The following is a 27179-nucleotide window of genomic DNA, read 5'->3' on the forward strand; positions in this document are numbered from 1 at the left end:
GAAACCCTGCAGTAACTGGGTCCAAGTATACTGTTGTCCTTGGACCGTGAAAGCAAACCACTGTCGAACCTCCAGTGCCAGAAGCACCGACCAAAATCCGTTGGCCATATCTGTAACCGAGAAATATTTATGTTCCGGTTTGAGGGCAATAAAAATGGTGGAGGGATCTGTGACCAAAGGAGCTTTTTGATCAATACACTGGTTAGCTTTCCTATAATCGACAGTCAAACGCCAAGTCTCATTAGATTTCTGTACCGGCCACACGGGGCTATTGGAGGAGCTATGCATTTTAATAAGCACCCCTTGTTTCTCCAATTGCTGAATAACCGGTAAGATTCCCGCGATGGCAGTTGGACTGATGGGATACTGTTTAGTGCATGGAGGCTTGGTCCCTGTAAATGACACAGGCTCCATCTGGAGTAGGCCACAATCGTTCTATTTCTTAGCCCATATCGGGTGTTCCTTCAATTCTTCTTTCTTCAAAGTTCTAATTGACTATGTTACTCGACCATTCTCGAAATGCAACGATGAATCTACTTGGATTAGAACATCCATTCCCAAAAGGGGTTGATCTACTGGGCCTATCCAGATCAGCGTGGTTAGTTCATGTGGACCCAGCCCTATAAGTACCGGTGTTGTCCTTTTAATTTCCATTTTATGGCCCCCAACTCCATAGGCTGTACGTGCCCTACCATTCAATGGCAAAAAATCTCCATATTGTAGAGGTAAGCATGTTAATTCCGCCCCTGTGTCTAAAAGACAGTCCACATCCTTATCGCCCACCCTCAGTTATATATAGCCCATCTCCCCTTTGTTGTATTAGTGCTAGGAGGGGGGCCAGGGTGGGCTCTAATCGTTTTTTGCTATCCCAAGTAACTCCTCCTGTTGTTGTATTGTCAGTCGCTTAAATGCTTCTATGAGGTCGTTATCTTGTGACAAGCCTGGCTTGTTGGCTGAATAGTATCCCTGGCTGCGTCCTCTTCCCCAGCCACGACCTTGCTGTCTTTCCCTGCACGTCTTGGCCCAGTGACCTTCTTTCCCACAATAATGACATTTTCCGGGTAATTTTCCTAATAACTGTTTATCGGAATCCTGGGATTTCCATCCCATAGCCTGTACAGCTCGGACTTTCGTTCCCATATCCCGATCTAATTGGTTACATCGATCCACCAATGCTGCAAAGTTCGTTCCTCTACCTTCCCAGTCCGGTAACACTACCTTAAGCATTTTGGACAGTTCTGGCTTTAGACCTGCCACGAAAGCTGCTTTCAGGGATCCAAACGCTTGTTCATCCATTTCCTCATCCGTATTATTCATACCCGAATGTTCTAGCCACGTGCATCTAAACCGCTCGTCATACTCCAGGACCTCCTCTGTTCCTTTCTGTTGGCAGGCTGCAATTTTTCCCCAGTCTGTCTTAGCTGGACTGAAGGCTTGCAGCCAGTGTTTAATCGCCTCCCACGCTGCATCTAATTCTTGCTCATCCTGCCCCAAAGCTTCTTCTACCTTGTCATGCAATTTTCTTCCCTGTGTTTTTGGCACCATTATGGTCAAAATTTGCACTCCGTCCCAGGGCTGAAGTTGATATATATTTCTTAAGCGGTCCAATTGGTCCCACGTTTTTACTCCCCCCTTTCTTTGGATTGGGGCAATTCCTTGGACCATTTATCAATTTTCTCTGGGTCTGCCGGATCATGAAATAAGCATTCTTCGTACACCCTTCTCTTTGTTTTTTTTGGTTCTGCCCTCATCCGCAGTCTCTTCTGATTTGACTACAACTCGTCTTTTTTTAAACGGGGCAAAGCACACCCATAATTCTTCATCATCCTCCGACACTGTACTGTCGGAGGACTCAGAATCCGTATCTATTCCTTGGTCGTGTCTTCGGGTTTGCGCTTTTAATTTATCCAAACATGGGTACCCTGGGAATTGATCAATACATTTTCCTTTTCCTATTACTGTCTCTTGACCTAATGATTTTTTCCATTCTTTAATTTCACCTTTAAGATCTTTAACTTCCGCTTCCAGCTTTTCAAGTTCAAGCTTTTTCTGTCGCAGCTGTGCACAAACAGCTTGCAATTGATCCTTTGTACTGGTCAGTTCTCGATCATGTTGGGAACGCATTATAATTTCATTCCACTTTCGAATCGGGCCCATAACCGCTAGGGACCATCTAGTTCGCTCCTTATTTTTCATACGGGTCATTTTTCCCCAGACCCTTTTAATCTCGTCCAAGGACCATTGTCCTTTGGAGGTTCCGTACTTTTGTTGAATCTTAATACAGGTTTTAGATAAGTTGAATTGTTGCTCTATGTATTCTTTCAACTGTTCGAGAATTAAATCTAGCGCAACTTCAGGTGGTGCCTGCCCACCTTTAACAGTTGTAGGCAATTCTTTGCTCTTATCTCCTGCTGCCATTATACTGAGTTCTTTACTGGGGTCTCGAGTCGTAGGCCTGCTAGCCGATCAATAGGTCGGTGATTAATTAACTAACACACCGCCGAAGTTTAGACATCTATGGGACGTCGAGCTGACTACCAACCGGATGGTTCGCAAACTGGAGGCTTTCGGAATCGCGTAGGAGAGGCGAATTTAGACTTTTGACTGAGGACTTTTTAAAAAGAGGTGTCCTTACCTCAATATGTAGGTCTGATGTCCAAAATTCAGTTTCTTTCCTCAGCGATCCTGTTCCTGACGCCAAAATTGTTAGATCTCTTAATTTCCAATGAAATACGAACTCTGATTGTAGTTTTAACTTCTTTATTTTTGGCAGACAGCAGTAAAAAGTTCTTGGCTTTAAGCCAGGTCTTTGTTCTTCTGGCACCACATGGTCAAAATGGCTGTACTTATACCTGGATCAATTTACAGAAAAGAACTTGCCTTCTTTGACCTTATTGGCTCAATTAATAGTCTTTTAACCTTTTAATTGGCTCGCTACCCAAGGTCCTAAAATGTCAAGTTGATTGATGCCGTAATGCAACATGCTAACACTCACGAAGCATCTCTGACTTGTCTGTGAGTTTTCACAGCCTGTCTAAATGCAGCCTGTTTGCATTCTCTATCAATGCACATCAATTTCTTTCTCCCCCCCCCCCCCCCCCCACCCCCACCCGAGCAATGGTTTTGCAGATCGAATGAATCATTTTCATACTTTATATGTTCCTCTTGCTTACCTGCCTGATGGTTCTCATGGACGGTTCCTACAATAGAGTTATGGTTACCACGGGCACTAATTAACAAAACACAAACTGAATCGTGATATTTCAGCTCATTGTGTCAGCTTGTCTATGTTTGATTTAGTTTGCCTAATATTTATTGTGCAAAGACAAATGGAGCTGTGTAATTGAGTAACTGATGACCTTTTTGTTAGTTGTTTAGAATAGTTATGGAAAAGAACAAGGTACAATCGAGAGTAATAATACTTAACTGGAGGAGGGCTAACTTCAGTGAGTTGAGAAGGGTTCTGGCCCAAGTGGATTGGAATAAAATAAAAAATTGGTAGGCAAAACTAATTGAACAATGGGAGGCCTTCAAAGAGGAGATGGTTCAAACACATTCCCCTGAGGAGGCAACAAAGAGCATCCATAGCTAGAGCTTCCTGGGTGACTAAAGATATAGATGATAAAATGACACTGAAAAAGGAGGCTTATGACAATTATAAGGTTCATAAGACAGTAGCGAACCAAGCTGAATATAGAAAGTACAGAGGTGATCTAAAATAGGGAATAAGAGGGGCAGAGGGAGAGTATGAGAATAGATTAACAACTAACAATGGGGAACCCAAAAGTCTTTTATAAACACACAAATATTAAAAGGAAGGGTGGGGGCCATTAGGGACTAAAAATATATTCTTGTGGAGGCAAAGGGCATGGCTGAGTTACTAACTGAGCAATTTGCATCTGTCTTCACTAAGAGAAGAGAATATAGCAGTAAAGGAGGAGGCAGTAGTGATATTGAATAGGTTAAAAATAAAGAGGAGATACTTAAAAGGTTGGCAGTCCTAAAAGTAGAAAAGTCTCCCAATCCAGATGGGATGCATCCTGGATTACTGAGGGAAGTAAGGGTGGAAATTGTGGAGGCTTTGACCACAATCTGACAATCCTTCTTTGGATATGGGGGTGGTGCCAGAAGATTGGAGGATTGCAAATGTTGCACCCGGCAAGTTGTCAAGGAGTCGAGGATGACTTGCTTCCACACTCAGTGAGTTCTTGGGTGACTGAGGAGTCCAATGCGGGACCTACAGTCTCTCACAGGTGGGGCAGATAGTGGTTGAAGGAAAGGGTGATTGGGGAAGCCTGGGTTGACGCACGCTCTTTCCGCTGTTTACGCTTGTTTTCTGTGTGTTCTCACCAATGTATCTCTGTGCTCAGCGCCTTTCTGGATGCTGCTCCTCCACTTTGGGCAGTCTTGGGCCAGGGACTCCCAGGTGTTGGTTGGGATGTTGCACTTCGTCAAGGAGGCTTTGAGGGTGTCCTTGAAGTGTCTTCTCTGCCCACCTGGGGCACGCTTGCTGTGTCGAAGCTCCATGTAGAGTGCTTGCTTTGGGAGTCTCGTGTCGGGCATGCGGACGATGTGGCCCGCCCAATGGAACTGGTCGAGTGTGGTCAGTGCTTTGATGCTGGGGCTGTTGGCCTGAGCAAGAACACAGATGTTGGTGTATCTGTCCTGCCAATGGATTTGCAGGATCTTGCGGAGTCAGTGCTGGTGCTACTTCTCCAGCGCTTTGAGGTGTCTGCTGTATATAGTCCACGTCAAGTACAGGCCAGTCAGCCCACTGAAGATGGTGGGGAAACTTTCAGCGACACATTTAATTGCCATTTGGAAAAGTATCGGCTAATAAATGAAAGTCAGCGCTATTGTGTTCTGAACACAGATGAGACTGCACACAGGGAGGTTAAAGTAACCGTGACCTCAGTCTTTAGTAAGACACTCCAAAGTGAGGAACAGGCCTTGGGGGCCGGCTTATATACAATGCTCCCAAGGGATGCTGGGATCCCTCGGGACTTCAGGGGATGCGCTCCCTGGTGGCTGAACATGGGAGTGCATGCTTTACAGTTACACAACATCACTCCCCCCACCCACCCCCCCCACCCCCCGAGCCAAAGTCAAAGTGAAAACTATTTACAAGGTGAGGCGGTCGGGAGCCTTTCTTTCCCTGGTGGACCGCCTTGGTACAAATGTCTGTTCTGGTGTGTTGGCTGTGCCCTCGCTGGGCTGGAGTATTGTTGGCCCGGCAGGGCTGCTGGGTGAGCCTGGCCTTGCTGGGCTGTTGGGCGTGATCGGTTCAATTTCCTGTTCCAGGGTGGTGTCGTTGATCCTTTGGGTGTGTGTTGTGGGCTCTCAAAAGGTGGTGTCTGCTGTGGGTTGTTCAGGGCAGTCTGTAAACCGCAGCCTCGTTGGTCCAGATGCTTTCTGAAAATTTGTCCATTGTCTAGTTTGACTACAAACTCCCTACTCCCTTCTTTAGCTATCACCGTGCCCGCGATCCACCTGGGACCATGTCCATAGTTTAGCACATACACGGTCATTCAGATCAATTTCCCGTGACACAGTGGCGCGACCATCATTAACATTTTGTTGCTGGCGCCTGCTCTCTACCTGATCATGCAGAACCAGCGAGAGTCTGGTTTTAAGTGTCCTTTTCATGAGTAGCTCAGCCGGGGGCACCCCTGTGAGCGAGTGGGGTCTCGTGCGGTAGCTAAGCAGTACTCGGGACAGGCGGGTTTGGAGTGAGCCTTCTGTGACTTGTTTAAGGCTCTGTTTGTTTGTACTGCCCGCCCATTGGAGGCTGGTTTAAACGGGGCCGAGGTGACATGTTTGATCCCATTGCGGGTCATGAATTTTTCAAATTTGGCACTGGTGAAACATGACCAGTAAGTCAGGTAGGCCGTGGGTGGCAAACGTGGCCCTCAGCCTTTCAGTGGTGGTGATGGCGGTGCTTCCCGACATTATTTCACATTCAATCCATTTTTAAAAAGCATCCACCACCACCAGGAACATTTTACCGAGAAGTGGACCCACATAGCCTGGGCGCGTTCCTGATGGCCTCTTTCTTGGCATCTGTAGACCGAATGCTGTCCGCCGCGATCTTTCTCCTCAAAAACTCCACTTCTGTTGCCACGAAGACGCATTTCAACCTCTTCAGCCGCAGCCCTACGCGATCCAGTCGCTGGAGGACCTCCTCCAGGTTTTGTCGATGCTCGACGGTGTCCCGACCCGTGACCAATGTCGTCCTGAAAAACCACCGTGCGTGGTACCAACTTGCGTAGGCTCTCCATATTTTTCTGGAAGATCGCTGCAGCCGACCGAATTCCAAACTGTTGTAGCTGAACGGTCTCTTGTGCGTGTTGATGCAGGTGAGGCCCTTCAAAGACTCCTCCAGCTACTGGTCATGTAGGCCGAAGTCAGGTCGAGCTTGGTGAATGTCTTGCCTCCTGCCAACGTCGCAAATAGGTCGTCTGCCTTAGGTAGCGGGTATTGGTCCTGTAGCGAGAAATGATTAATAGTTACTTTTATAATCGCCGCAAATCCTGACCGTGCCATCACTTTTGAGTACTGGAACAATCGGGCTGGCCCACTCGCTGAATTCCACTGGGGAGATGATGCCCTCGTGTTGCAGCCTGTCCAGCTCAATTTCCACACTCCCTCATGAGGTACCGCTTGCGCCTTGTGTGAATGGGTCATGCCTCTGGGACCAAGTGGATCTGCACCTTCGCCCTGGAAAAGTTTCTAATGCCTGGCTCAAAAAAGGAAGGGAATTTAAGAACCTGGGTACATGAGGCCTCATCGACATGTGATAGTGCTCGGATGGCATCCCAGTTCCAGCGGATTTTGCCCAGCCAGCTCCTTTCAAGCAGTGTGGGGCCATCGCCCGGGGCAATCCAGAGTGGCAGTTTGTGCACCGTGCCATCGTAGGTGACCTTGACCATGGCGCTGCCCAGGACAGTGATAAGCTCTTTCGTGTATGTTCTCAGTTTCGTGTGGATGGGGCTCAGGGCTGGTCTGAGTGCCTTGTTGCACCACAGTCTCTCAAACATCTTTTTACTCATGATGGATTGGCTAGTTCCAGTGTTCAGTTCTATGGCTGCGGGTAAGCCATTTAATTTTACATTTAGCATTATAGGTGGACATTTCGTCTCAAATGTGTGCACCTCATGTACTTCAGCATCTGCCTCCTCTCTCCTGAGGCTCGAAATTGCTTTGATCCATCATGGACCAATCTTCCTCTGCCACGCGGTGGTTAGCAGGCTTGGAGGTGCCCCATTGTTCCACAGCTCTTGCAAACATACCCTTCTGAATAGGCTGAATGGAAGCCTCCACAACGCCAACAAGGTGTGAATTGCCTTGCATTATCCTTGGTTGGGGACTCAGTCATCTGGGTCACCTGAGGCCTGCTAGCAGTTGCAGACTCTTGCTTTCTGCCCTGTACATTTCTGCTCGCAAACACCGTTCCAGTTAATTTATGAACATTGCTAGAATTTATGAACAGCACTTGTGTGCTGATAGATTTGTTTGGTGTTATCACTAGTGGACATAAACGCCTGTGCTATCGCAATGGCCTTACTGAGGGTCGGTGTCGCTACAGTCAAAAGTTTTAGTAGGATGGTCTCTTGGCCAATTCCCAGTACAAAAAAGTCTCATCTGCTCCAGGTAGCCATCAAACTCACATTGTCCTGTAAATTGCCTTAGCTCGGCGACGTAGCTCGCCACTTCCTGACCTTTAGATCGCTGGCACGTGTAGAACCGATATCTTGCCATCAGCATGCTCACCCTCGGGTTAAGATGCTCCCGAACCAGCGTACACAGCTCCTCATACGACTTATCTGTGGGTTTCACCGGAGCCAGAAGATTCTTCATGCAGCTGTAGGACGGTGCCCCACAGACCGTGAGGAGGGCTACTCTCCTTTTTGCAGTGCTTCCTTCTCCGTCCAGCTCGTTGGCTACAAAGTACTGGTCTAGCCGTTCGACATAGGCTTCCCAGTCCTCACCCTCTGAGAACTTCTCCAGGATGCCCACAGTTTGCTACATCTTTGCATTGGATTCGTATACTCGTCGCCAGTTATTGTGTTCCTAACATAGATGAGACTGCACTTGGGGAGGTTAAAATAACAGTGACCTCAGTCTTTATTAAGACACTCCAGAGTGAGGAACAGGCCTTAGGGGCCGGCTTCTATACAGTGCTCCCAAGGGATGCTGGAATCCCTTGGGACTTCAGGGGATGCGCTCCCTGGTGGCGGAACATGGGAGTGCATGCCTTACAGATACACAACAAGCGCGATTTGTTAAAGGTAAATAGAGTTCATTGATGAAATAATGGAGGGAGTTGATGAGGGTAGTGCGGTTGATGTGTATATGGATTTGCGAAAGGCATTTGAAGTATCACACAGTATACTTTGTAAGGAAATTTAAAGCCTGTGGGATTAAAGGGACAGTAGCAGCATGGATACAAAATTGGCTAAGGAACAGAAAGCCGAGAATAGTGGTGGTTGGTTGTTTTTCAGACTGGAGGGAGGTGAACAGTGGTGTTCCCCAGGGGTTATCAGGACCATTGCTCTATTTGATACATATTAATGACCTAGACTTTGGTATACAAGGCATAATTTCAAAGTCTGCAGATGATACGAAACTCGGAAGTGTAATCAACAATAAAGCAGATGTTAACAGACTTCAGGAGGATGTCGACAGACTGGTGAAATAGGCGCACACATGACTGATGAAATTTAATGCTTTACATTTCATCAGCTAAATGGTACAATTTTAAAGGGGCTGCAGGAACAGAGGGACTTGGGGTTGTATCTTTGAAGGTGGCACAACAAATTGATGCTGTTTTTTTTTACAGAAGCATATGGGATCCTTGGCTTTATCAATGGAGGAATAGAGTACAAAAGCAAGGAAGTTATGCTAAACCTTTTATAAAACACTGGTTAAGCCTCCGCTGGAGTGTTGTCCAATACTGGGCACACTTTTTAGGAAGGATGTCAAGGCCTGGTAAGGTTGCAGAAGAGATTTACTAGAATACTACCAGGGATGAGGGACTTCAGTTATATGGAGAGACTGGAGAAGTTGGAGTTGTTTTCATTAAAGCAGAGAAGAATAAAATATCTGATCGAGGTGTTCAAAATCATGAATGGTTTTTGATAGAGAGAAACTGAGAGTCTGTAACCAGAGGACCCTGATTTAAGGTGATTGGCAAAAGAAGCAGAGGAAATGTTTTTCTTGCACAGTGAGTTGTAATTTGGAATGCACTACCTGAAAGGGTAAGGGAAGCAGATTCAATAGCGACATTCAAAAGAGAATTGGATAAATACTCGAAAGGAAAAAAATTTACAGGCTATGGGGAACTAGCAGGGGAGTGGGATTAATTGGATAGCCAGGCCACTGGGGAGAAGTCCCAAGCTCTTCGAATATTAGCAGTGGACATAGAGAATGACTGACAAAGGACAAACGTTACTTTCCAAACTAGTTCAGCAGTAAACCTATTGCTTGTGAATTTATAATAATGTAATTAGACATTTGGCATCCTTTGTAACCGACTGTTGGTTTAGGATTTGCAATACCTGTTTAGCTAAAGTGTGTCGCATACAGATCGCTTTGATTTCCAGCGTGTAACTTAGAGGAACAGTGTGAAGATGGAGCAAAGACATCAGCAAATTCTGAAGCATAATTCTACTCTAGGTTATTACCCAGAACAAAAATTTAAGATTTTCTAAGCTGCCATTAGATTTGATACTTGGGGAAGAGTTGAGCAGAATTTCTTACATATTTTCTTGAATTTCAGGTGATATCTGACCCAATGGAGTCGAAAGGTGGTTATGGTGCACCTCCTGCCTATGCTGATTCAATGCAGCCACCAAGCTACCAGGGGAATGCTGGACCTCAGCCTTATCCTGCAGGGCCTCCCATGGGAAGTCCTGGTATGTCAGTTCCTCAGTACCCAGCCCAGCCTGCTAACCCTCCTGTGGGTAAGTCTGTCAGTAGAATCCCTTGGAAAGCACTAAAGTGAACTCTTGGCACATGACCAAAACAGTTGCTCACGTGTTGGTTACTAGATGGGAAACTAATTGCAAGGGTTTAAATATATACTTCTAATCATGGTATGGCGTACACTGGTCACACATTGTAGACTGCAGATAAAAGGGTCATTCAAAGTTAGTAGTGCTGCGTGCTTTTAGAAAGATTAGGAATGATGGTTTTCATTCATGTCCAAAATTAGGTTTTTGCCCTTGGGGAGTGCAAAAGGAAACTGGTAACCTAATCATTCCAGTTTTCTCCCTTCCTCTTCAAAATGCACTGGTGTGTGCTGACCATTCATACTGGTCTTTAATATTCGTGCCAGCAGGCTACTCAAAGGTAGGGGGAGCCTCACTGACCAGCTGATCCTTTTTTTAAATTCGTTCACGGGATTTGGGCGTCTCTGGCCGGGCCAGCACTTATTGCACATCCCTAATTGCCCTCGAGAAACTGGTGGTGAGCCGCATTCTTGAACTGCTGTGCCCAGGTGGGCAGAGGAAATGTTTCAAGGACACCCTCAAAGCCGCCTTGATAAAATGCAACATCCCCACCGACATCTGGGAGTCCCTGGCCCAAGATCGAGTCTCGTCACCGAGAGCAAGCAGAGGGAGCGTGCGGCAAGCCAGACTCCCCATCCACCCTTTCCTTCACCGACTGTCTGTCCCACCTGTGACCGAGACTGTAATTCCCGTATTGGACTGTTCAGTCACCTAAGAACTCACTTTTAGTGAAGCAAGTCTTAATTTTGAGGGGCTGCCTATGATGATGACTTGATGCATTTCCTAGCATAGGTTACTGGGTACTGATCAAAAGTGGGAACTTGGAGTATTTTTCTTTCCTTCCTTAGCTCAGGGTTTTCTGACCAATTGGAGCATCCCTACTGCAGCTGAAATCTGTCAATTCATCAGAGAGAGTTGAACGTGGACCTTTCAGGGTCTATGGCTTCGTACAACATTAGGCAATGCATTTATTCACTAAGCCATCAAGATTTATTGAAATGAATCGTCTGGGCATCTGCCTGTGACGTGAGTTTCCAAAGGCCCTCGTTATTAACAGAACCTCAAGCCTGAACTTCTGATCTGTTCCTGAATGCCATTTTGGCTTTTCAAACTTGCATTTGATGGCTTTTATTGATTATCTTCAACTTGGGAGCATTTGTACATATACAGGCTTCTGTTCAACTGGGCACAGTACATTTGACCATGTAAGTTGCTGCCTCTGTTTCTCTTCTCCCGCCACTTGTCCCTTCTCCCCAATGTTTGGTGATATGGACTTGGGGCATATGCAGAACATAATTTACCCATGGAGGTACCTTAAAGGGAGGAAAGTAAAAATGGGGGTAGGAATACTTGAACTTTAATAATTCGATGCCAAAACTAATGATCCAGAGACACTGACAACTCCACAGTCCTTTTGGAAACCCATCTTCACGCTGAGTACACTCTCCATCGTGTTTGGTACTACCACCGTGCAAAATGGGATAGATTCCGAATAGATCTAGCAGCTCAAAACTGGGCATCCGTGAGGTGCTGTGGGCCATCAGCAGCAGTAGAATTGTATTCCACCACAATCTGTAAACTCCTGGCCCGGCATATCCCTCATGCTACCATTACCATCAAGCCAGGAGACTAACCCTGGTTCAATGAAGAGTGCAGAAGAGCATGCCAGGAGCAGCATCAGGTGTATCTAAAAATGAGGTATCAACCTAGGAAAGCTGCAACACAAGACTACATGCTTTCTAATCAGAAGCAGCATGCTATAGACAGCTAAACGATCCCACAGTCAACTGATCTGTTCAAAGCTCTGCAGCCCTACCACATCCAGTCATGAATGGTGGTGGACCATTAAATAACAGGAGGAGGAGGCTGAACATTCCCATCCTCAATGATGGCAGAGCCCAGCACATGAGTGCAAAAGATGAGGCTGAAGCAATTGTACCCATCTTCAGCCGGAAATACCGGGTAAATGATCCATATCGGCCTCCTCCTGCAGTCCCTACCATCACAGAAGCCAGTCTTCAGCCAATTCGATTCACTCTGTGGGCCCTGACAACATCTCGGATGTCGTGCTGAAGGCTTCAGAACTGGCCGTGCCTCTAGCCAAGCTGTTCCAGTACAGCTACAGCACTGGCATCTATCTGACACTGTGGGGAAAACTGCCCAGGTATATCCTGTCCACAATAAGCAGGACAAATCCAATCCTTCCAATTACCACTCCATCCATCTACACTCAATCATCAACAAGCTGATGGAAGGTGTCGTCAACAGTGCTATCAAGCGGCACTTGCTCATCAATGCTCAGTTTGGGTTCCGCCAGGACCACTCTACTTCAGATCTCATTACAGCCTTGGACCAAACATGGACAAAAGAGCTGAATTCCAGAGATGGGGTGAGCATGTCTTCCCTTGACCTCAAGACAGCATTTGTCTGAGTGTGGCATCAAGAAGCCCTAGTAAAATTGAAGTCAATGGGAATCGGGGGGGAAAAACTCTCCACTTGCTGGAGTCAAAGGAAGACTGACCAACAACCACAACAATCAGCAGCCCCAGGACATCGCTGCAGGGGTTCCTTAGGGCAGTGTCCTAGGCCCAACCATCTTCATCAATGACTTTCCCTCCATCATAAGGTCCAAAGTGGGGATGTTCGCCGATGACTGCACAGTGTTCAGTTCTAATTGCAACTTCTCAGATAATTAAGCAGTTCATGCCCGCATGCAGCAAGACCTGGTCGACTAGGGCTGATAAGTGGCAAGTAACATTCGTGCCTCAAGTGCTAGGCAATGACCATCTGCAACAAGCGAGAGTCTAACCAGCGCCCTTGACATTCAATGGCATTACCATCATTGAATCCTCCACTATCAACATCCTGGGGGGGTCACCATTGACCAGAACCTTAACTGGGTCAACCACATATATACCATTCCTTCATAGTCGCTGGATCAAAATCCTGGAATTCCCTCTGCAACAGCACTGTGGGGAGTACCTTCACCACACAGACTGCAGCGGTTCAAGAAGGCGGCTCACCACCTTCTCGAGGGCAATTAGGGATGGGCAATAAATGCTGGCCTTGCCAGCAACACCCACATCCCCATCCCATGAATGAATTTTAAAAAAGGACAGATTTACTAATATATTTTGTTCTTGCTATATAGGATGTGCTTACAGAAGCTTTTTTTTTTTTACTTCCCTCAGTATTGCAGACTGTTTATGTGCAGCCGGCACAAACCTTCAGCTTCCAGCCAATCCAGACTACCTGTCGGTCCTGTAACCAGGTAGTTATAACCCGTATTACTCACTCGCCAGGAGCGCTGACGTGGATTAGCTGTGGAGGTCTCTGCCTTATTGGGTAGGTTATCCAAATAACACTCTTCTCTGAATGTTCAGCATGAAAGAATCAAATCCTTTTTAAATGTATGCTGCCAGATATGTATGTATATGCGAGATAGACATTGGTTGAAACAAATCTTTCTATTTGAAGGGGTATGTCTCCGGCTTGTATGGTAGAGGCAGAAAGCCCCATCACATTTTCAAAAAGTACTTGCATGTGCACTTAAAGGGCCCAAGTTTCGGCATCAGGTGAAAACGGCGCACCTCCGAGACTTGCGTGACCTGCCAGGGCTCTAAGGTGCGCCGGAATATTTTGCTACAATTCTCCAGTCCTCCGGGACCGTGGCGTGTCGTGGCGCAGCGCAGTCTTCCTGGGGTGGAGCAAGCTGCAGGTGGGCGGGGCTAAGCCCCTGCGTGTCTGAAGACCTGCCGGCTTTGTTGCGTGCGCGTTGCAACGTGCGCGCCTGCGCAATGGCTCAGCAGGGCGTTTTTCCCCAGTCTGTTTCAGAATGGTGCGTGTACCAGGGAGGGATGGAGGAGCGTGGAAAGGGGGCACTGGGGAGGTGATCGGTGGGGGAGGAGCGTGGGTTGGGGGACACTCAATGATCGAAGGGCTGGAGGAGAGCAGGGGTGCCTCCATCCAGCGCCTCTTTCTCCCGCCCCTCCTCCCCCGCGTTTAGCCCCCCCCACACGCACACACCACCCCCCTCGCTGTCGGGTACAGAGAGAGATACTGACAGAAACACCTTCCCTTCACAAAGGTAGGACTTCTATTTTTTTATTGATTGATTGCTTATTACTTTGGTCTTGATGCTTTAGGTGCAGGGTTCCTTCTATTTTTCATTAATTAATTGCTTATTACTTTTTGTGCTTCATAAATGTACTGCTTTGTTTTGTGCTTACTGCTTTAAATGTATTTTGCTGCTTTACTGTTGTTGTGAAGGTGTTTATGGAAAATCCTCTAACTTCCCTTCCCCCCCCCTCAACCCCTGCTGTGATGTTGATGTGTCCTTTGTGTTTAATGCTCCCCATCCCCCCTGTCTGTGGCTGTGCCTGCACTAAACTTAACTCTGGGTAAGGTTTTTCAGAACTTACAAAAGTGGATACTTGCTCCATCCTAAGTTAGTTTGTAGTAAGTTTTCACTGCCGAAACTTGCAAAACAGGCCTGAGTGGCTGGATGCATCCCCTTTTGGAAAAAAAAATACCTTACCTAAAGCCAACTTAAACTAACTCACTAGAACTGGAGCAAACTAATATCTGAGAATTGCAATTTCTAACATACACCAAACTAAACTAGTTGCTCCAAAAAACTAGGAGCAACTCCACCCGAAACTTAGGCCCAAAGAGCCATGACCTACAGGGCTGGAAGGTGGGATTAGGCTGGGTAGCTTTTTCGACCGGCACAGACACGATGGGCCTCTTTCTCTGGCATAATTTTTCTATGATTCTGAGGAGTGTTTGGAATGTGGGAGGTGGTGAATGGACAGGTGTTGCTTTGGAACAGAGGAGGCTGAGGGGACATTAAATTGAGGTAGCAGGACAGGTCGATAAGGCATATGAAATGTTTCCTTTTATTAGCGGAGGCATAGAATACAAGAGCAGGGAAGTTATGCTAGAACTGTATAAAACACTGGTTAGGCCACAGCTAGAGTACTGCATACAGTTCTGATCACCACATTACAGGAAAGATGTGATTGCACTCGAGAGGGTACAGAGGAGATTTACAAGGATGCTGCCAGGACTGGAAAATTTTAGCTGTGAGGAAAAATTGGATAGGCTGGGCTTCTTTGCTTTGGAACAGAGGAGGCTGAGGGGAGATTTAATTGAGATATATAACATTGAGGCCTACATAGAGTGGATAGGAAGGACCTATTTCCCTTTTAGAGGGGGTATAGATTTAAAGTAGTTGGTAGAAGGATTAGAGGGGAGATGAAGAAATTTCACCCAAAGGGTGGTGAGAGGTTTGGAACTCATTGCCTGAAAGGGTGGTAGAGGCAGAAACCCTCATCATATTTTAAAAAGTACTTGGAAGTGCATTTGGAAGAGCCATGATCTGCAGGGCTGGAAGGTTGGATTAGGCTAGGTAGCTTTTTTCGACCAGCACGGACGCAATGGGCCAAATGCCCTCCCGGTGTAATTTTTCCATGATTCTAAGAAATGTTTGGGATGTGGGAGGTGGTGAATAGAAACATGGAAAATCGGTGCAGGAATAGGCCATTCGGCCCTTCAAGCCTGCACCACCATTCAATATGATCATGGCTGATCATGCAACTTCAGTACCCATTCCTGCTTTCTCTCCATACCCCTTGATCCCTTTAGCCATAAGGACCGCATCAAATTGCCTTTTGAATATATCTAACGAACTGGCCTCAACAACTTTCTGTGGTAGAGAATTCCACTGGTTCACAATTCTGAGTGAAGAAGTTTCTCCTCATCTCGGTCCTAAATGGACCTCTTATCCTTAGACTGTGACCCCTGGTTCTGGATTTCTGCAACATCTGGAACATTCTTCCTGCATCTAACCTGACCAATCCTGTCAGAATTTTATATGTTTCTATGAGATCCCCTCTCATTCTTCTAAATGCCAGTGAATATGAGCCTAGTCGATCCAGTCTTCATATGTCAGTCCTGCCATCCCAGGAATCAATCTGGTGAGCCTTCGCTGCAGTCCCTCAATAGCAAGATTAAGAGACCAATATTCAAGGTGTGGCCTCACCAAGGCCCTGTACACCTGCAATAAGACCTCCCTGCTCCTCTACGCAAATGCTCTCGTTATGAAGGCCAGCATGCCATTTGCTGCCTTCACTGCCTGCTGTATCTGCATGCCAATTTTCAATGACTGATGTACCATGACACCTAGGTCTTGTTGCACCTCCCCTTTTCCTAATCTGTCACCATTCAGATAATATTTTGTCTTCCTCTTTTTGCCACCAAAGTGGATAACCTCACATTTATCTCTCTTATACTGCATCTGCCATGCATTTGCCCACTCTCCTACAGCCTTCAGCCTCTTAGCATCCTCCTCACAGCTCACACTGCCACCCAGCTTAGTGTCATCTGCAAACTTGGAGATATTACATTCAATTCCTTTGTCTAAATCATTCATGTATATTGTAAATAGCTGGGGTCCCAACACTGAACCTTGCAGTACCCAACAAGTCACTGCCTGCCATTCTGAAATGGACAGCTGTTGCTTCTAAGCTTGCATGGGAAGGTGCTGGAAGAGTATAGCAGGATTTCACTAGAGGAAAGTCCTTTGAGAAAATGGGGAGGAAAGATGTTTCTGGTGTTTGGATAATGTAAATGGTGGCATATGGAGGTTGGTAGGGTAGAAGATTCAGGACAAGAGCAATCCTTTTATGAAAGGGGATTGAGGGGGTGGTGGTGGCAGTGATGCAGGAAGGAGTCCGAGGCAGTCAAGGGTCCTGTCACTGTAGATGGTAGTCCTTGGTTGATGAAAAATTGGTGTTTTGGTGTGGATGGTAAAGTTATTAGTTGATGCAATGGAGACAGAACTGGAAGAAACCGGTGGAGTCCTTGCAAGACCCAACGTACGAAGAAGCATACTCTAGGTGATTGTGGAAGGCGGTGAACTTGCAATAGATGTGTGTGGCAAGCCCGTCACCAGAGATAGATGCACAGATGGAAGAAAATCCAGGAAGGGAAGAGTTGGAGATGAACCTTGTACCCATGAGGAATAGATTAACAATTGGAAGCATAATTAATGAGGCTTGGGGTCAGAGCGTGAGCTGGAAGCAGGGCCAACACAGTCACCAGTGTAAGGGAAGAGGAGCTCGGGGAGGGATCAGTAGGGGCAGAACAAAGTGTTCAACATAGCCTACAGAAACACGGGCACAGTGCTGGTGAGGGAGGTGAGTGGTACTCTGCGCCCCTAGTGTTACCTGTTTTTGACCTTGGTCTTTGGGACTGGAAGCCCAAAAAATTGTTTATCTGGTCATTCATTGTCATCATAGGCAGTCCTGTGTTTACTACAGGCCTGATCTGCAGCCTGTTTTTTATTCCTCCTATTTTCTTTTTTTTTCTCGATGGACCTCTCTGCCTTAGCTATTCACATCTTTGTTTCTTTTAATATTATCAATGTCTTTAAAGGAGTTAGATGTAGTCCTTACTACTAGGGGGATCAAGGGGTATGGTGAGAAAGCAGGAATGGGGTACTGAAGTTGTATGTTCAGCCATGAACTCATTGAATGGTGGTGCAGGCTCGAAGGGCCGAATGGCCTACTCCTGCACCTATTTTCTATGTTTCTATGTTTCTAATGCTTTTTAGTTTATTGAAAAAAAAAGAAAGACGTACATTTTTATAGCACCTTTCACAACCACTGGATGTCTCAAAGCACTTTACAGCCAATGAAGTACTTTTGAAGTGTAGTCACTGTTGTAATATGGGAAACACGGCAACCAATTATCGCACAGCAAGCTCCCACAAGCAGTAATGTGATAATGACCAGATAATGACATCCCCAGCATTGACCACACTCTATCAACTTCGCTGGGCAGGCCACATAATTCGCATGCCAGACACGAGACCCCCGAAGCAATTGCTCTTTGTGGAACTCCTTCACGGCAAATGAGCCAAAGGTGGGCAGCGGAAATGTTACAAGGGCACCCTCAAAGCCTCTCTGATGAAGTGCGATATCCCCACTGACACCTGGAAGTCCCTGGCCAAAGACTGCCCTCGGTGAAGAAAGTGCATCCTGGAGGGCGTTGAGCTCTTCGAATCTCAACGCAGCGAGTGTGAAGAGGTCAGGCGCAGGCAGCGGAAGGAGCGTGTGGTAAATCAATCCCACCCCCCTACTTCCCCCGACGAATGTCTGTCCCACCTGTGACGGGGTCTGTGGCTCTTGTATTGGACTGTTCAGCCACCAAAGGACTCACTTTGGGAGTGGAAGCAAGTCTTCCTCAATTCCGAGAGACTGCCTATGATGACAATGAATGACCAGTTAAACAATTTTTTTGTTATGTTGATTGAGGGATAAATATTGGCCAGGACACCGGGGATAACTCCCCTGCTCTTCTTCGAAATAGTGCCATGGGATCTTTTATGTCCACTTAAACCGAGACCCTGTCTGCCCTCAATGTCTCATCTGAAAGACAGCACCTCCCTCAGCACTGCACTGGAGTGTCAGCCTAGATTTTTGTGCTTGCGTCCCTGGAGTGGGATTATGAACCATAACCTGTGACTCCGAGGCGAGAGTGCCACCCACTGAGTCACAGCTTGCCTGACCAAGCTTATTTAATGTACTCTCATCTAACAATCTCCTGCTCTGTGAGTTACAGATCATTCAGCCCAGTAATTTCCCTCTGTGCTTGGAGCATTTGTTTCTCCCATCCTTCCCACTTTTATTTTGGATTTATATTAACAAGTTTGCTTTCTTTTCGCTTCTCTGTTCTGAGTAAGGACCTGGTCCAAAATGTTCTGTCCCGTTAGTAACTAGGCTGCTGTGCTTCCATCAAATTCTGTTTCCGATTTCGTTCCAGATTTTTTCCCTTTTTTTTATTTGACTCCCAAACACAGAGAATTATGAGAGCCACTGTCCCTCCAGCTGGTGGTCTTGCAGCCTGTGGCCCTTGCACTGGCTATAGTATAACTTCCACCCTGTGTGAAGCCGCAGTGTCACATGGTCGAGCTGATCCACCAGCAACTTTAAACTCCCTGCGGAACTTTTTTTTAATGTTCACAGCAAAAGATCCAGTCATCTTGTGTGCTGTGTCAGGAGTTAGTTATCTGAAACTGGAGCTCTGTGCATGCCATCCACAAGTGTCTGCACTTCAGATGTAATTCATTTGTATGTGAAGTTTCTTATGTTTGTGAGATGTGATGAAGTATTGTATAAATACAAATCTGGCCCCAAGATTCTGGAAGGTTGGATTGCCAGATGGAAATTGGCGAAATGGCATAATCAGCTGAAAAGATATGGCCGGATCCCAGAAAAATCCTCGTGGAATTCTAAGGCGCCTCTCTTCTGCCGGTTTCTGCTCCTGTGAAGACGAGATGTCTGAGCACAGATACACAAACCACAGGCGACATCCATACACAAACCATTCATTCTTGAAGCTGACTTCTGCTATTGGGAATTAATTTGGCTTCTCTACCTTCTACTCCGTTTGCTTTCCTTATTGTCCTTCTGAGTAGTGCCTTTCTTTGACTTGTTTGTAAATGTAGGCCATTTGGGGGATGTTGCACAACCTTTTTTCCTTTTTTATGAAAATATCTGGAATACAAACTGCCGTGTAAACAATCACTTACCCCTTTGGCTGTGACGTCCCCTTTTGCTTTTTTTCTACTTTTTTGCCTTCTCTCCCCCACTGCAGCTGCACAAGCTGGGCCTTTTGTAGGCCTGGGACACTGCCGCTCCGCCTCTCTACCTCCCGCTCAATTTAGCTCACATTGTGATTTGGTACAATAACCAAGGCAAACCACCTGATTTGCCTACACAGTAGAACACTTTTATAATGTAGCGGTGTTTTCTGTTGTAACTTTTTTTTCTTCTGGAGTGAGCTGTTATGTAATACAGTAGTAGGCAAATCAGGTGGTTTGCCTTGGTTATTGTACCAAATCTCAATGTGAGCTAAATTGAGCGGGAGGTAGAGAGGCGGAGCAGCAGTGTTCCAGGCCGACAAAAGGCCCAGCTTTGTGCAGCTGCAGCGGGGAGAGAAGGCAAAAAAGTAGAAAGAAATCAAAAGGTGACGTCACAGCCAAAGGGGTAAGTGATTGGTAAGTAGCTTTTCTTTTTCTTTTTATATCAGTAAGTAACCTGTTAACATTGTTGTAGCCAAATTAAGTGTATCTAAGGGTTAAGTCATGGCAGGAGAGCTCGGACACGTGATGTGCTCCTCCTGTACTATGTGGGAACTCAGGGACACTTCCGGTGTCCCTGACGACTACAGCTGCGGGAATTGTATCCGCCTCCAGCTCCTGACGGACCGCGTTGCAGAATTGGAGCTGAAGGTGGATTCACTCTGGAGCATCCACGATGCTGAGAATGACGTGAGTAGCATGTGTAGCGAGTTGGTCTTACCGCAGGTAAAGGGTCCACAGCCAGATAGGGAATGGAAGACCAACAGGAAGAGCAGTGCAAGGAAGGTAGTGCAGGGGTCCTCTGTGGTCATCCCCCTGCAAAACAGATGCACTGCTTTGGGTACTGTTGAGGGGGATGACTCATCAGGGGAGGGCAGCAGCAGCCAAGTTCATGGCACCGTGGCTGGCTCTGCTGCACAGGAGGGCAGGAAAAAGAGTGGAAGAGCGATAGTGATAGGGGATTCAATTGTAAGGGGAATAGATGGGCATTTCTGCGGCCGCAACCGAGACTCCAGGATGGTATGTTGCCTCCCTGGTGCAAGGGTCAAGGATGTCTCTGAGCGGGTGCACGACATTCTGAAAAGGGAGGGTGAACATCCAGTTGTCGTGGTGCACATTGGTACCAACGATATAGGTAAAAAACGGGATGAGGTCCTAAGAGACTAATTTAAGGAGCTAAATTTAAAACATAGGACCTCAAAAGTAGTAATCTCAGGATTGCTACCAGTGCCACGTGCTAGTCAGAGTAGGAATCGCAGGATAGCTCAGATGACTACGTGGCTTGAGCAGTGGTGCAGCAGGGAGGGATTCAAATTCCTGGGGCATTGGAACTGGTTCTGGGGGAGATGGGACCAGTATAAACCGGATGGTCTGCACCTAGGCAGGACCGGAACCAGTGTCCTTGGGGGAGTGTTTGCTAGTGCTGTTGGGGAGGAGTTAAACTAATATGGCAGGGGAATGGGAACCAATGCAGGGAGACAGGGAAACAAAATGGAGACGGAAGCAAATGACAAAGGAGATGAGGAAAAGTGGAGAGCAGAGAAACCCAAGGCAAAAAACAAAAAGGGCCACTTTGCAGCAAAATTCTAAAGGGTCATAGTGTGTTTAAAAAGGCAAGCCTGAAGGCTCTGTGCCTCAATGCGAGGAGTATTCGGAATAAGGTGGACGAATTAACTGTGCAGATAGCAGTTAACGGATACGATGTGGTTGGCATCACACAGACATGGCTCCAGGGTGACCAAGGCTGAGAACTCAACATCCAAGGGGATTCAACATTTAGGAAGGATAGACAGAAAGGAAAAGGAGGCGGGGTGGTGTTGCTGGTTCGAGGAAATTAATGCAATTGTAAGGAAAGACATTAGCTTGGATGATGTGGAATAGGTGGAGCTACGGAATACCAACGGGCAGAAAATGCTAGTGGGAGTTGTGTACAGGCCTCCAAACAATAGTAGTTGGGGAGGGCATCAAACAGGAAATTAGAGGTGCATGCAATAAAGGTGCAGCAGTTATCATGGGTAACTTTAAAATGCATATAGATTGGGCTAACCAACTGGAAACAATACGGTGGAGGAGGATTTCCTGGAGTGCATAAGAGATGGTTTTCTAGACCAATATGTCGAGGAACCAACTAGCGGGGAGGCCATCTTAGACTGTGTGTTGTGTAATGCGAGAGGATTAATTAGCAATCTCGTGCGAGCCCCTTGGGGAAGAGTAACCATAATATGGTGGAATTCTACATTAGGATGGAGAAGGAAACAGTTAGTTAATTCAGAGACCATGGTCCAGAACTTAAAGGGTAACTTTGAAGATATGAGGTGTGAATTGGCTAGGATAGATTGGTGAATGATACTTAGGGGGTTGACAGTGGATGGGCAAAGGCAGACATTGAGACCGCATGGATGAACTACAACAATTGTACATCCCTGTCTGGCGTAAAAATAAAAAAGGGAAGGTGACTCAACTGTGGCTATCAAGGGAAATCAGGGATAGTATTAAAGCCAAGGAAGTAGCATACAAATTGGCCAGAAATAGCAGCGAATCCGAGGACTGGGAGAAATTTAGAACTCAGCAGAGGACGACAAAGGATTTGATGAGGGCAGGGAAAATAGAGTACAAGAGGAAGCTTGCAAGAAACATTCAAATGGACTGCAAAAGCATCTATAAATATGTAAAGAGAAAAAGGTTAGTAAAGACAAACTTTGGTTCCCTGCAGTCAGAATCAGGGGAAGTCATAACGGGGAACAAAGAAATGGCAGACCAATTGAACAAGTACTTGGGTTCGGTATTCACTAAGGAGGACACAAACAACCTTCCGGATATAAAAGGGGTCAGAGGGTCTATTAAGAAGGAGGGACTGAGGGAAATCCTTATTAGTTGGGAAATTGTGTTGGGGAAATTGATGGGATTGAAGGCCGATAAATCCCCAGGACCTGATGGTCTGCATCCCAGAGTACTTAAGGAGGTGGCTTTGGAAAGAGCAGATGCATTGACAGTCATTTTCCAACATTCCATAGACTCTGGATCAGTTCCTATGGAGTGGGGGGTATCCAATCTAACCCCACTTTTTTTTTTTTAAAAAGGAGGGAGAGAGAAAACAGGGAATTATAGACCGGTCAGCCTGACATCGGTAATGGGTAAAATGATGGAATCAATTATTAAGATGTCATAGCAGCGCATTTGGAAAGAGGTGACATGATGGGTCCAAGTCAGCATGGATTTGTGGAAGGGAAATCATGCTTGACAAATCTTCTGGAATTTTTTTGAGGATGTTTCCAGTAGAGTGGAAAAGGGGGAACCAGTTGATGTGGTGTATTTGGACTTTCAGAAGGCTTTCGACAAGGTCCCACACGAGAGATTAATGTGCAAAGTTAAAGCACATGGGATTAGGGGTAGTGTGCTGACGTGGATTGAGAACTGGTTGTCAGACAGGAAGCAAAGAGTAGGAGTAAATGGTACTTTTCAGAATGGCAGGCAGTGACTAGTGGGGTACCGCAAGGTTCTGTGCTGGGGCCCCAGCTGTTTACATTGTACATTAATGATTTAGATGAGGGGATTAAATGTAGTATCTCCAAATTTGTGGATGACACTAAGTTGGGTGGCAGTGTGAGCTGCGAGGAGGATGCTATGAGGCTGCAGAGTGACTTGGATAGGTTAGGTGAGTGGGCAAATGCATGGCAGATGAAGTATAATGTGGATAAATGTGAGATTATCCACTTTGTTTGTAAAAACAGAGAGACAGACTATTATCTGAATGGTGACAGATTAGGAAAAGGGGAGGTGCAATGAAACCTGGGTGTCATGGTACATCAGTCATTGAAGGTTGGCATGCAGGTACAGCAGGCGGTTAAGAAAGCAAATGGCATGTTGGCCTTCATAGCGAGGGGATTTGAGTACAGGGGCAGGGAGGTGTTACTGCAGTTGTACAGTTGGTCTCCTAACTTGAAGGACATTCTTGCTATTGAGGGAGTGCAGCGAAGGTTCACCAGACTGATTCCTGGGATGGTGGGACTGACATCAAGAAAGACTGGATCAACTGGGCTTGTATTCACTGGAATTCAGAAGAATGAGAGGGGATCTCATAGAAACGTTCAACATTCTGACGGGTTTAGACAGGTTAGATGCAGGAAGAATGTTTCTAATGTTGGGGAAGTACAGAACCAGGGGTCACAGTCTAAGGATAAGGGGTAAGCCATTTAGGACTGAGATGAGGAGAAACTTCTTCACCCAGAGAGTGGTGAACCTGTGGAATTCTATACCACTGAAAGTTGTTGAGGCTAATTCACTAAATATAATATTCAAAAAGGAGTTAGATGTAGTCCTTACTACTAGGAGGATCAAGGGGTATGGCGAGAAAGCAGGAATGGAGTACTGAAGTTGCATGTTCGGCCATGAACTCATTGAATGGTGGTGCAGGCTCGAAGGGCTGAATGGCCTACTCCTGCACCTATTTTCTATGTTTCTAAATCAGGCTTCTGGAAGGGAAGGAAGAAAAGGGAGGAATTGTGGGCTAGATTTTAGCACCTTAGTTTGTGTTTTCAGCTTTTTATTACTTGGTTTTGTTGTGTATCTGTAAAGCATGCACTCCCATGTTCTGCCACCAGGGAGTGCATCTGCTGAAGTCCCAAGTGATCCCAGCATCCCTTGGGAGAACTGTATATAAGCCGGCCCCCAAGGCCTGTTCCTCACTCTGGAATGTCTTAATAAAGACTGAGGTCACTGTTACATTAATCTCCCTGTGTGCAGTGTCATCTGTGTTAGGAACACAATAACAGGCGACGAGTATACGAATCCAACGCATAAATGCAGCAAACTGGGCATCCTGGAGAAGTTCTCGGAGGGTGAGGACTGGGAAGCCTATGTCGAACGGCTAGACCAGTACTTTGTAGCCAACGAGCTGGATGGATAAGTTGAGCAACGTGCCCAGAGAGGCACCATTAAGTTTGTGGTCCTGGCCCTCAGACCATGATCAAGGATCCATGTTGACTATGCGGGCCCGTTTCTCGGTAAAATGTTCCTGGTGGTGGTGGATGCTTTTTCAAAATGGATTGAATGCGAAATAATGTCGGGAAGCACTGCCACTGCCACTATTGAAAGCCTGAGGGCCATGTTTGCCACCCACGGCCTGCCTGACATACTAGCCACTGACAACGGGCCTTGTTTCACCAGTGCCGAATTTAAAGAATTCATGACCCGCAATGGGATCAAACATGTCACCTCGGCCCCGTTTAAACCAGCCTCCAATGGGCAGGCAGAGTGGGCAGTACAAACAATCAATCAGAGCCTTAAGCGAGTCACACAAGGCTCACTCCAAACCTGTCTCTCCCAAGTACTGCTCAGCTAACGCACGAGACCCCGCTCGCTCACAGGGGTGCCCCCGGCTGAGCTACTCATGAAAAGGTCACTTAAGACCAGACTCTCGCTGGTTCACCCCAACCTGCATGATCGGGTAGAGAGCAGGCGGCAGCAACAAAATGTAAACGATGGTCGCGCCATTGTGTCACGGGAAATTGATCTGAATGACCCTGTGTATGTGCTAAACTGTGGACATGGTCCCAAGTGGATCGCTGGCACGGTGATAGCTAAAGAAGGGAGTAGGGTGTTTGTAGTCAAACTAGACAATGGAAAAATTTGCAGAAAGCACCTGAACCAAACGAGGCTGCGGTTCACAGACTGCCCTCAACAACCCACAGCAGACACCACCTTTTTCGAGCCCACAACACACACCCAAAGGATCAATGCCACCACCCCAGACCAGGAAATCGAACCCATCACGCCCAACAGCCCAGCAAGGCCAGGCTCACCTAGCAGCCCTGCAGGGCCAACAATATGCCAGCCCAGCGAGGGCACAGCCAACACACCAGAATAGACATTTGTACTGAGGCAGTCCACCAGGGAAAGAAAGGCTCCCGACCGCCTCACCTTGTAAATAGTTTTTACTTTGACTTTGGTGGGGGGGGGGGAAGGGAGAGAGAAGTGATGTTTTGTATCTGTAAAGCATGCACTCCCATGTTTCGCCACCAGGGAGTGCATCCTCTGAAGTCCCAAGGGATCCCAGCATCCCTTAGGAGCACTGTATATAAGCCAGCCCCCCAAGGCCTGTTCCTCACTCTGGAATGTCTTATTAAAGACTGAGGTCACTGTTACTTTAACCTCTCTGTGTGCAGTCTCATCTGTGTTAGGAACACACTAGGTTTAGTCAGCTAAAAATTGTTGCAATTTTCCAAAATATATAGTCGATGAATTACTGAAAATAATAGCGCAGTTTTTAAAATTGCAGCTGGTAGAAATCTATTCAAATTCTTGTTTGCTCCCAACTCTAGCTACTGACTCTGAAATCCTTTACTAATAAATCTTATCTGATTAGATTTGGGTTATAGTGAATGAGGTGTTTTTGTGCAACAGTAGTGGTTTCTTAGCCACTCGATTAAATCAAATCAGTCAGAAGCAGTTAAAAGTTTCACAATTAAGGGTTAGGTCATGCAATTCTGCATTAATAATTCTAATAGAACAGGATTTATGCATGTGTGATTTTAATTTTTTTAATTTTATTTATTTATATAGATATATATAGATTTGAGGTCTACTGACTGTTTGAAGTGAAGGTGGTGTCTGGAGTCATGCCTGATGCACCAAAAAATGGCCTTGCTTGCCAGGGCATTGCTGCTGGAGCTCCTCCAGTGTTACTGGGCCCAAGTTCCCCTTTTTCCTTCCCCCCCCCCCCCCCCCCCCCCGCCCATAAAAAAAAAAACGGTACACCTCCATGAGGTGCGCCAACTTTCTGACTTAAAAAGGGCACCGAAAAGTTACCTTCCAATTCTCCCCGCCCCTCAGCATGGCACAGCACATCCAGTGGTTGGTGGGGGGAGGGGGGCAGGCCCCGGCGCTGAAAACAGTGCCAGGACCCGGCGCTGAAAACAGTGCCAGGACCTCTGCACATGCGCGCTAGAGTGCGCGCGCATGTGCAGTAGCTCCTCGCAGCCCGAATCTCTGTCTCTGCGATGCTCTGTTGACTGTGTGGGCGGGGCCTGAAGCACGCTGTCCCTAGCCCTGGCTGAATGGGCTCCCTCATCGACTGCCTGCTGTGTGCCCGAAGGTAGGACTTCTATTTTTTATTTGTTTATTGATTGCTTGCTTATTACTTTGGTCTTGGTGCTTTAGATGCAGGGTTCCTTCTATTTTTTTTATTGATTAATTGCTTATTACTTTTTGTGCTTTGTAAGTCTTGGTGCTAGGTGCAGGTCCTCTCAGCTTCTTTGTATTTTTTATTATTGAATGCTTATTTTTATACTTTGTTTAGTGCATGATGCTTTAAATATATTTGTGCTTCTTTAATGTTGTTGTGAAGGTGTTTAGTGCTTTGCAAGGTCCTCTCTTCCCGTCACTTCCCTGTGCAGACACAAGTGGCTACGTACCCTGGCCTAAGTTAATTTGGAGTAGCATTTAGCTATCTAAACTTGCTTAAATGGCCAAAACGAGTGTAAGTAGCTGGTAATGCCCCCTTTTGGGACAAAAAACTAAAGAAA

The 27179-nt window shown here is 46.5% G+C and overlaps 1 protein-coding gene across 2 annotated transcripts in view; it reads left to right on the forward strand.

Annotated features, from left to right (window-relative positions):
* Nucleotides 1-27179, forward strand: part of LOC139281168 (lipopolysaccharide-induced tumor necrosis factor-alpha factor homolog) — a 65841-nt gene that overhangs the window by 34529 nt on the left and 4133 nt on the right. For both annotated transcript variants that reach the window (XM_070901191.1, XM_070901192.1), the window contains exons 2-3: nt 9779-9962; nt 13202-13355. In XM_070901191.1, coding sequence (XP_070757292.1) covers nt 9794-9962; nt 13202-13355 — 323 coding nt within the window. In that variant the 5' untranslated portion in view covers nt 9779-9793. The remainder of the gene's footprint in view (nt 1-9778; nt 9963-13201; nt 13356-27179) is intronic.

Source organism: Pristiophorus japonicus, chromosome 15, assembly GCF_044704955.1.
Source record: "Pristiophorus japonicus isolate sPriJap1 chromosome 15, sPriJap1.hap1, whole genome shotgun sequence".
Taxonomy (NCBI): Eukaryota; Metazoa; Chordata; class Chondrichthyes; family Pristiophoridae; genus Pristiophorus; species Pristiophorus japonicus.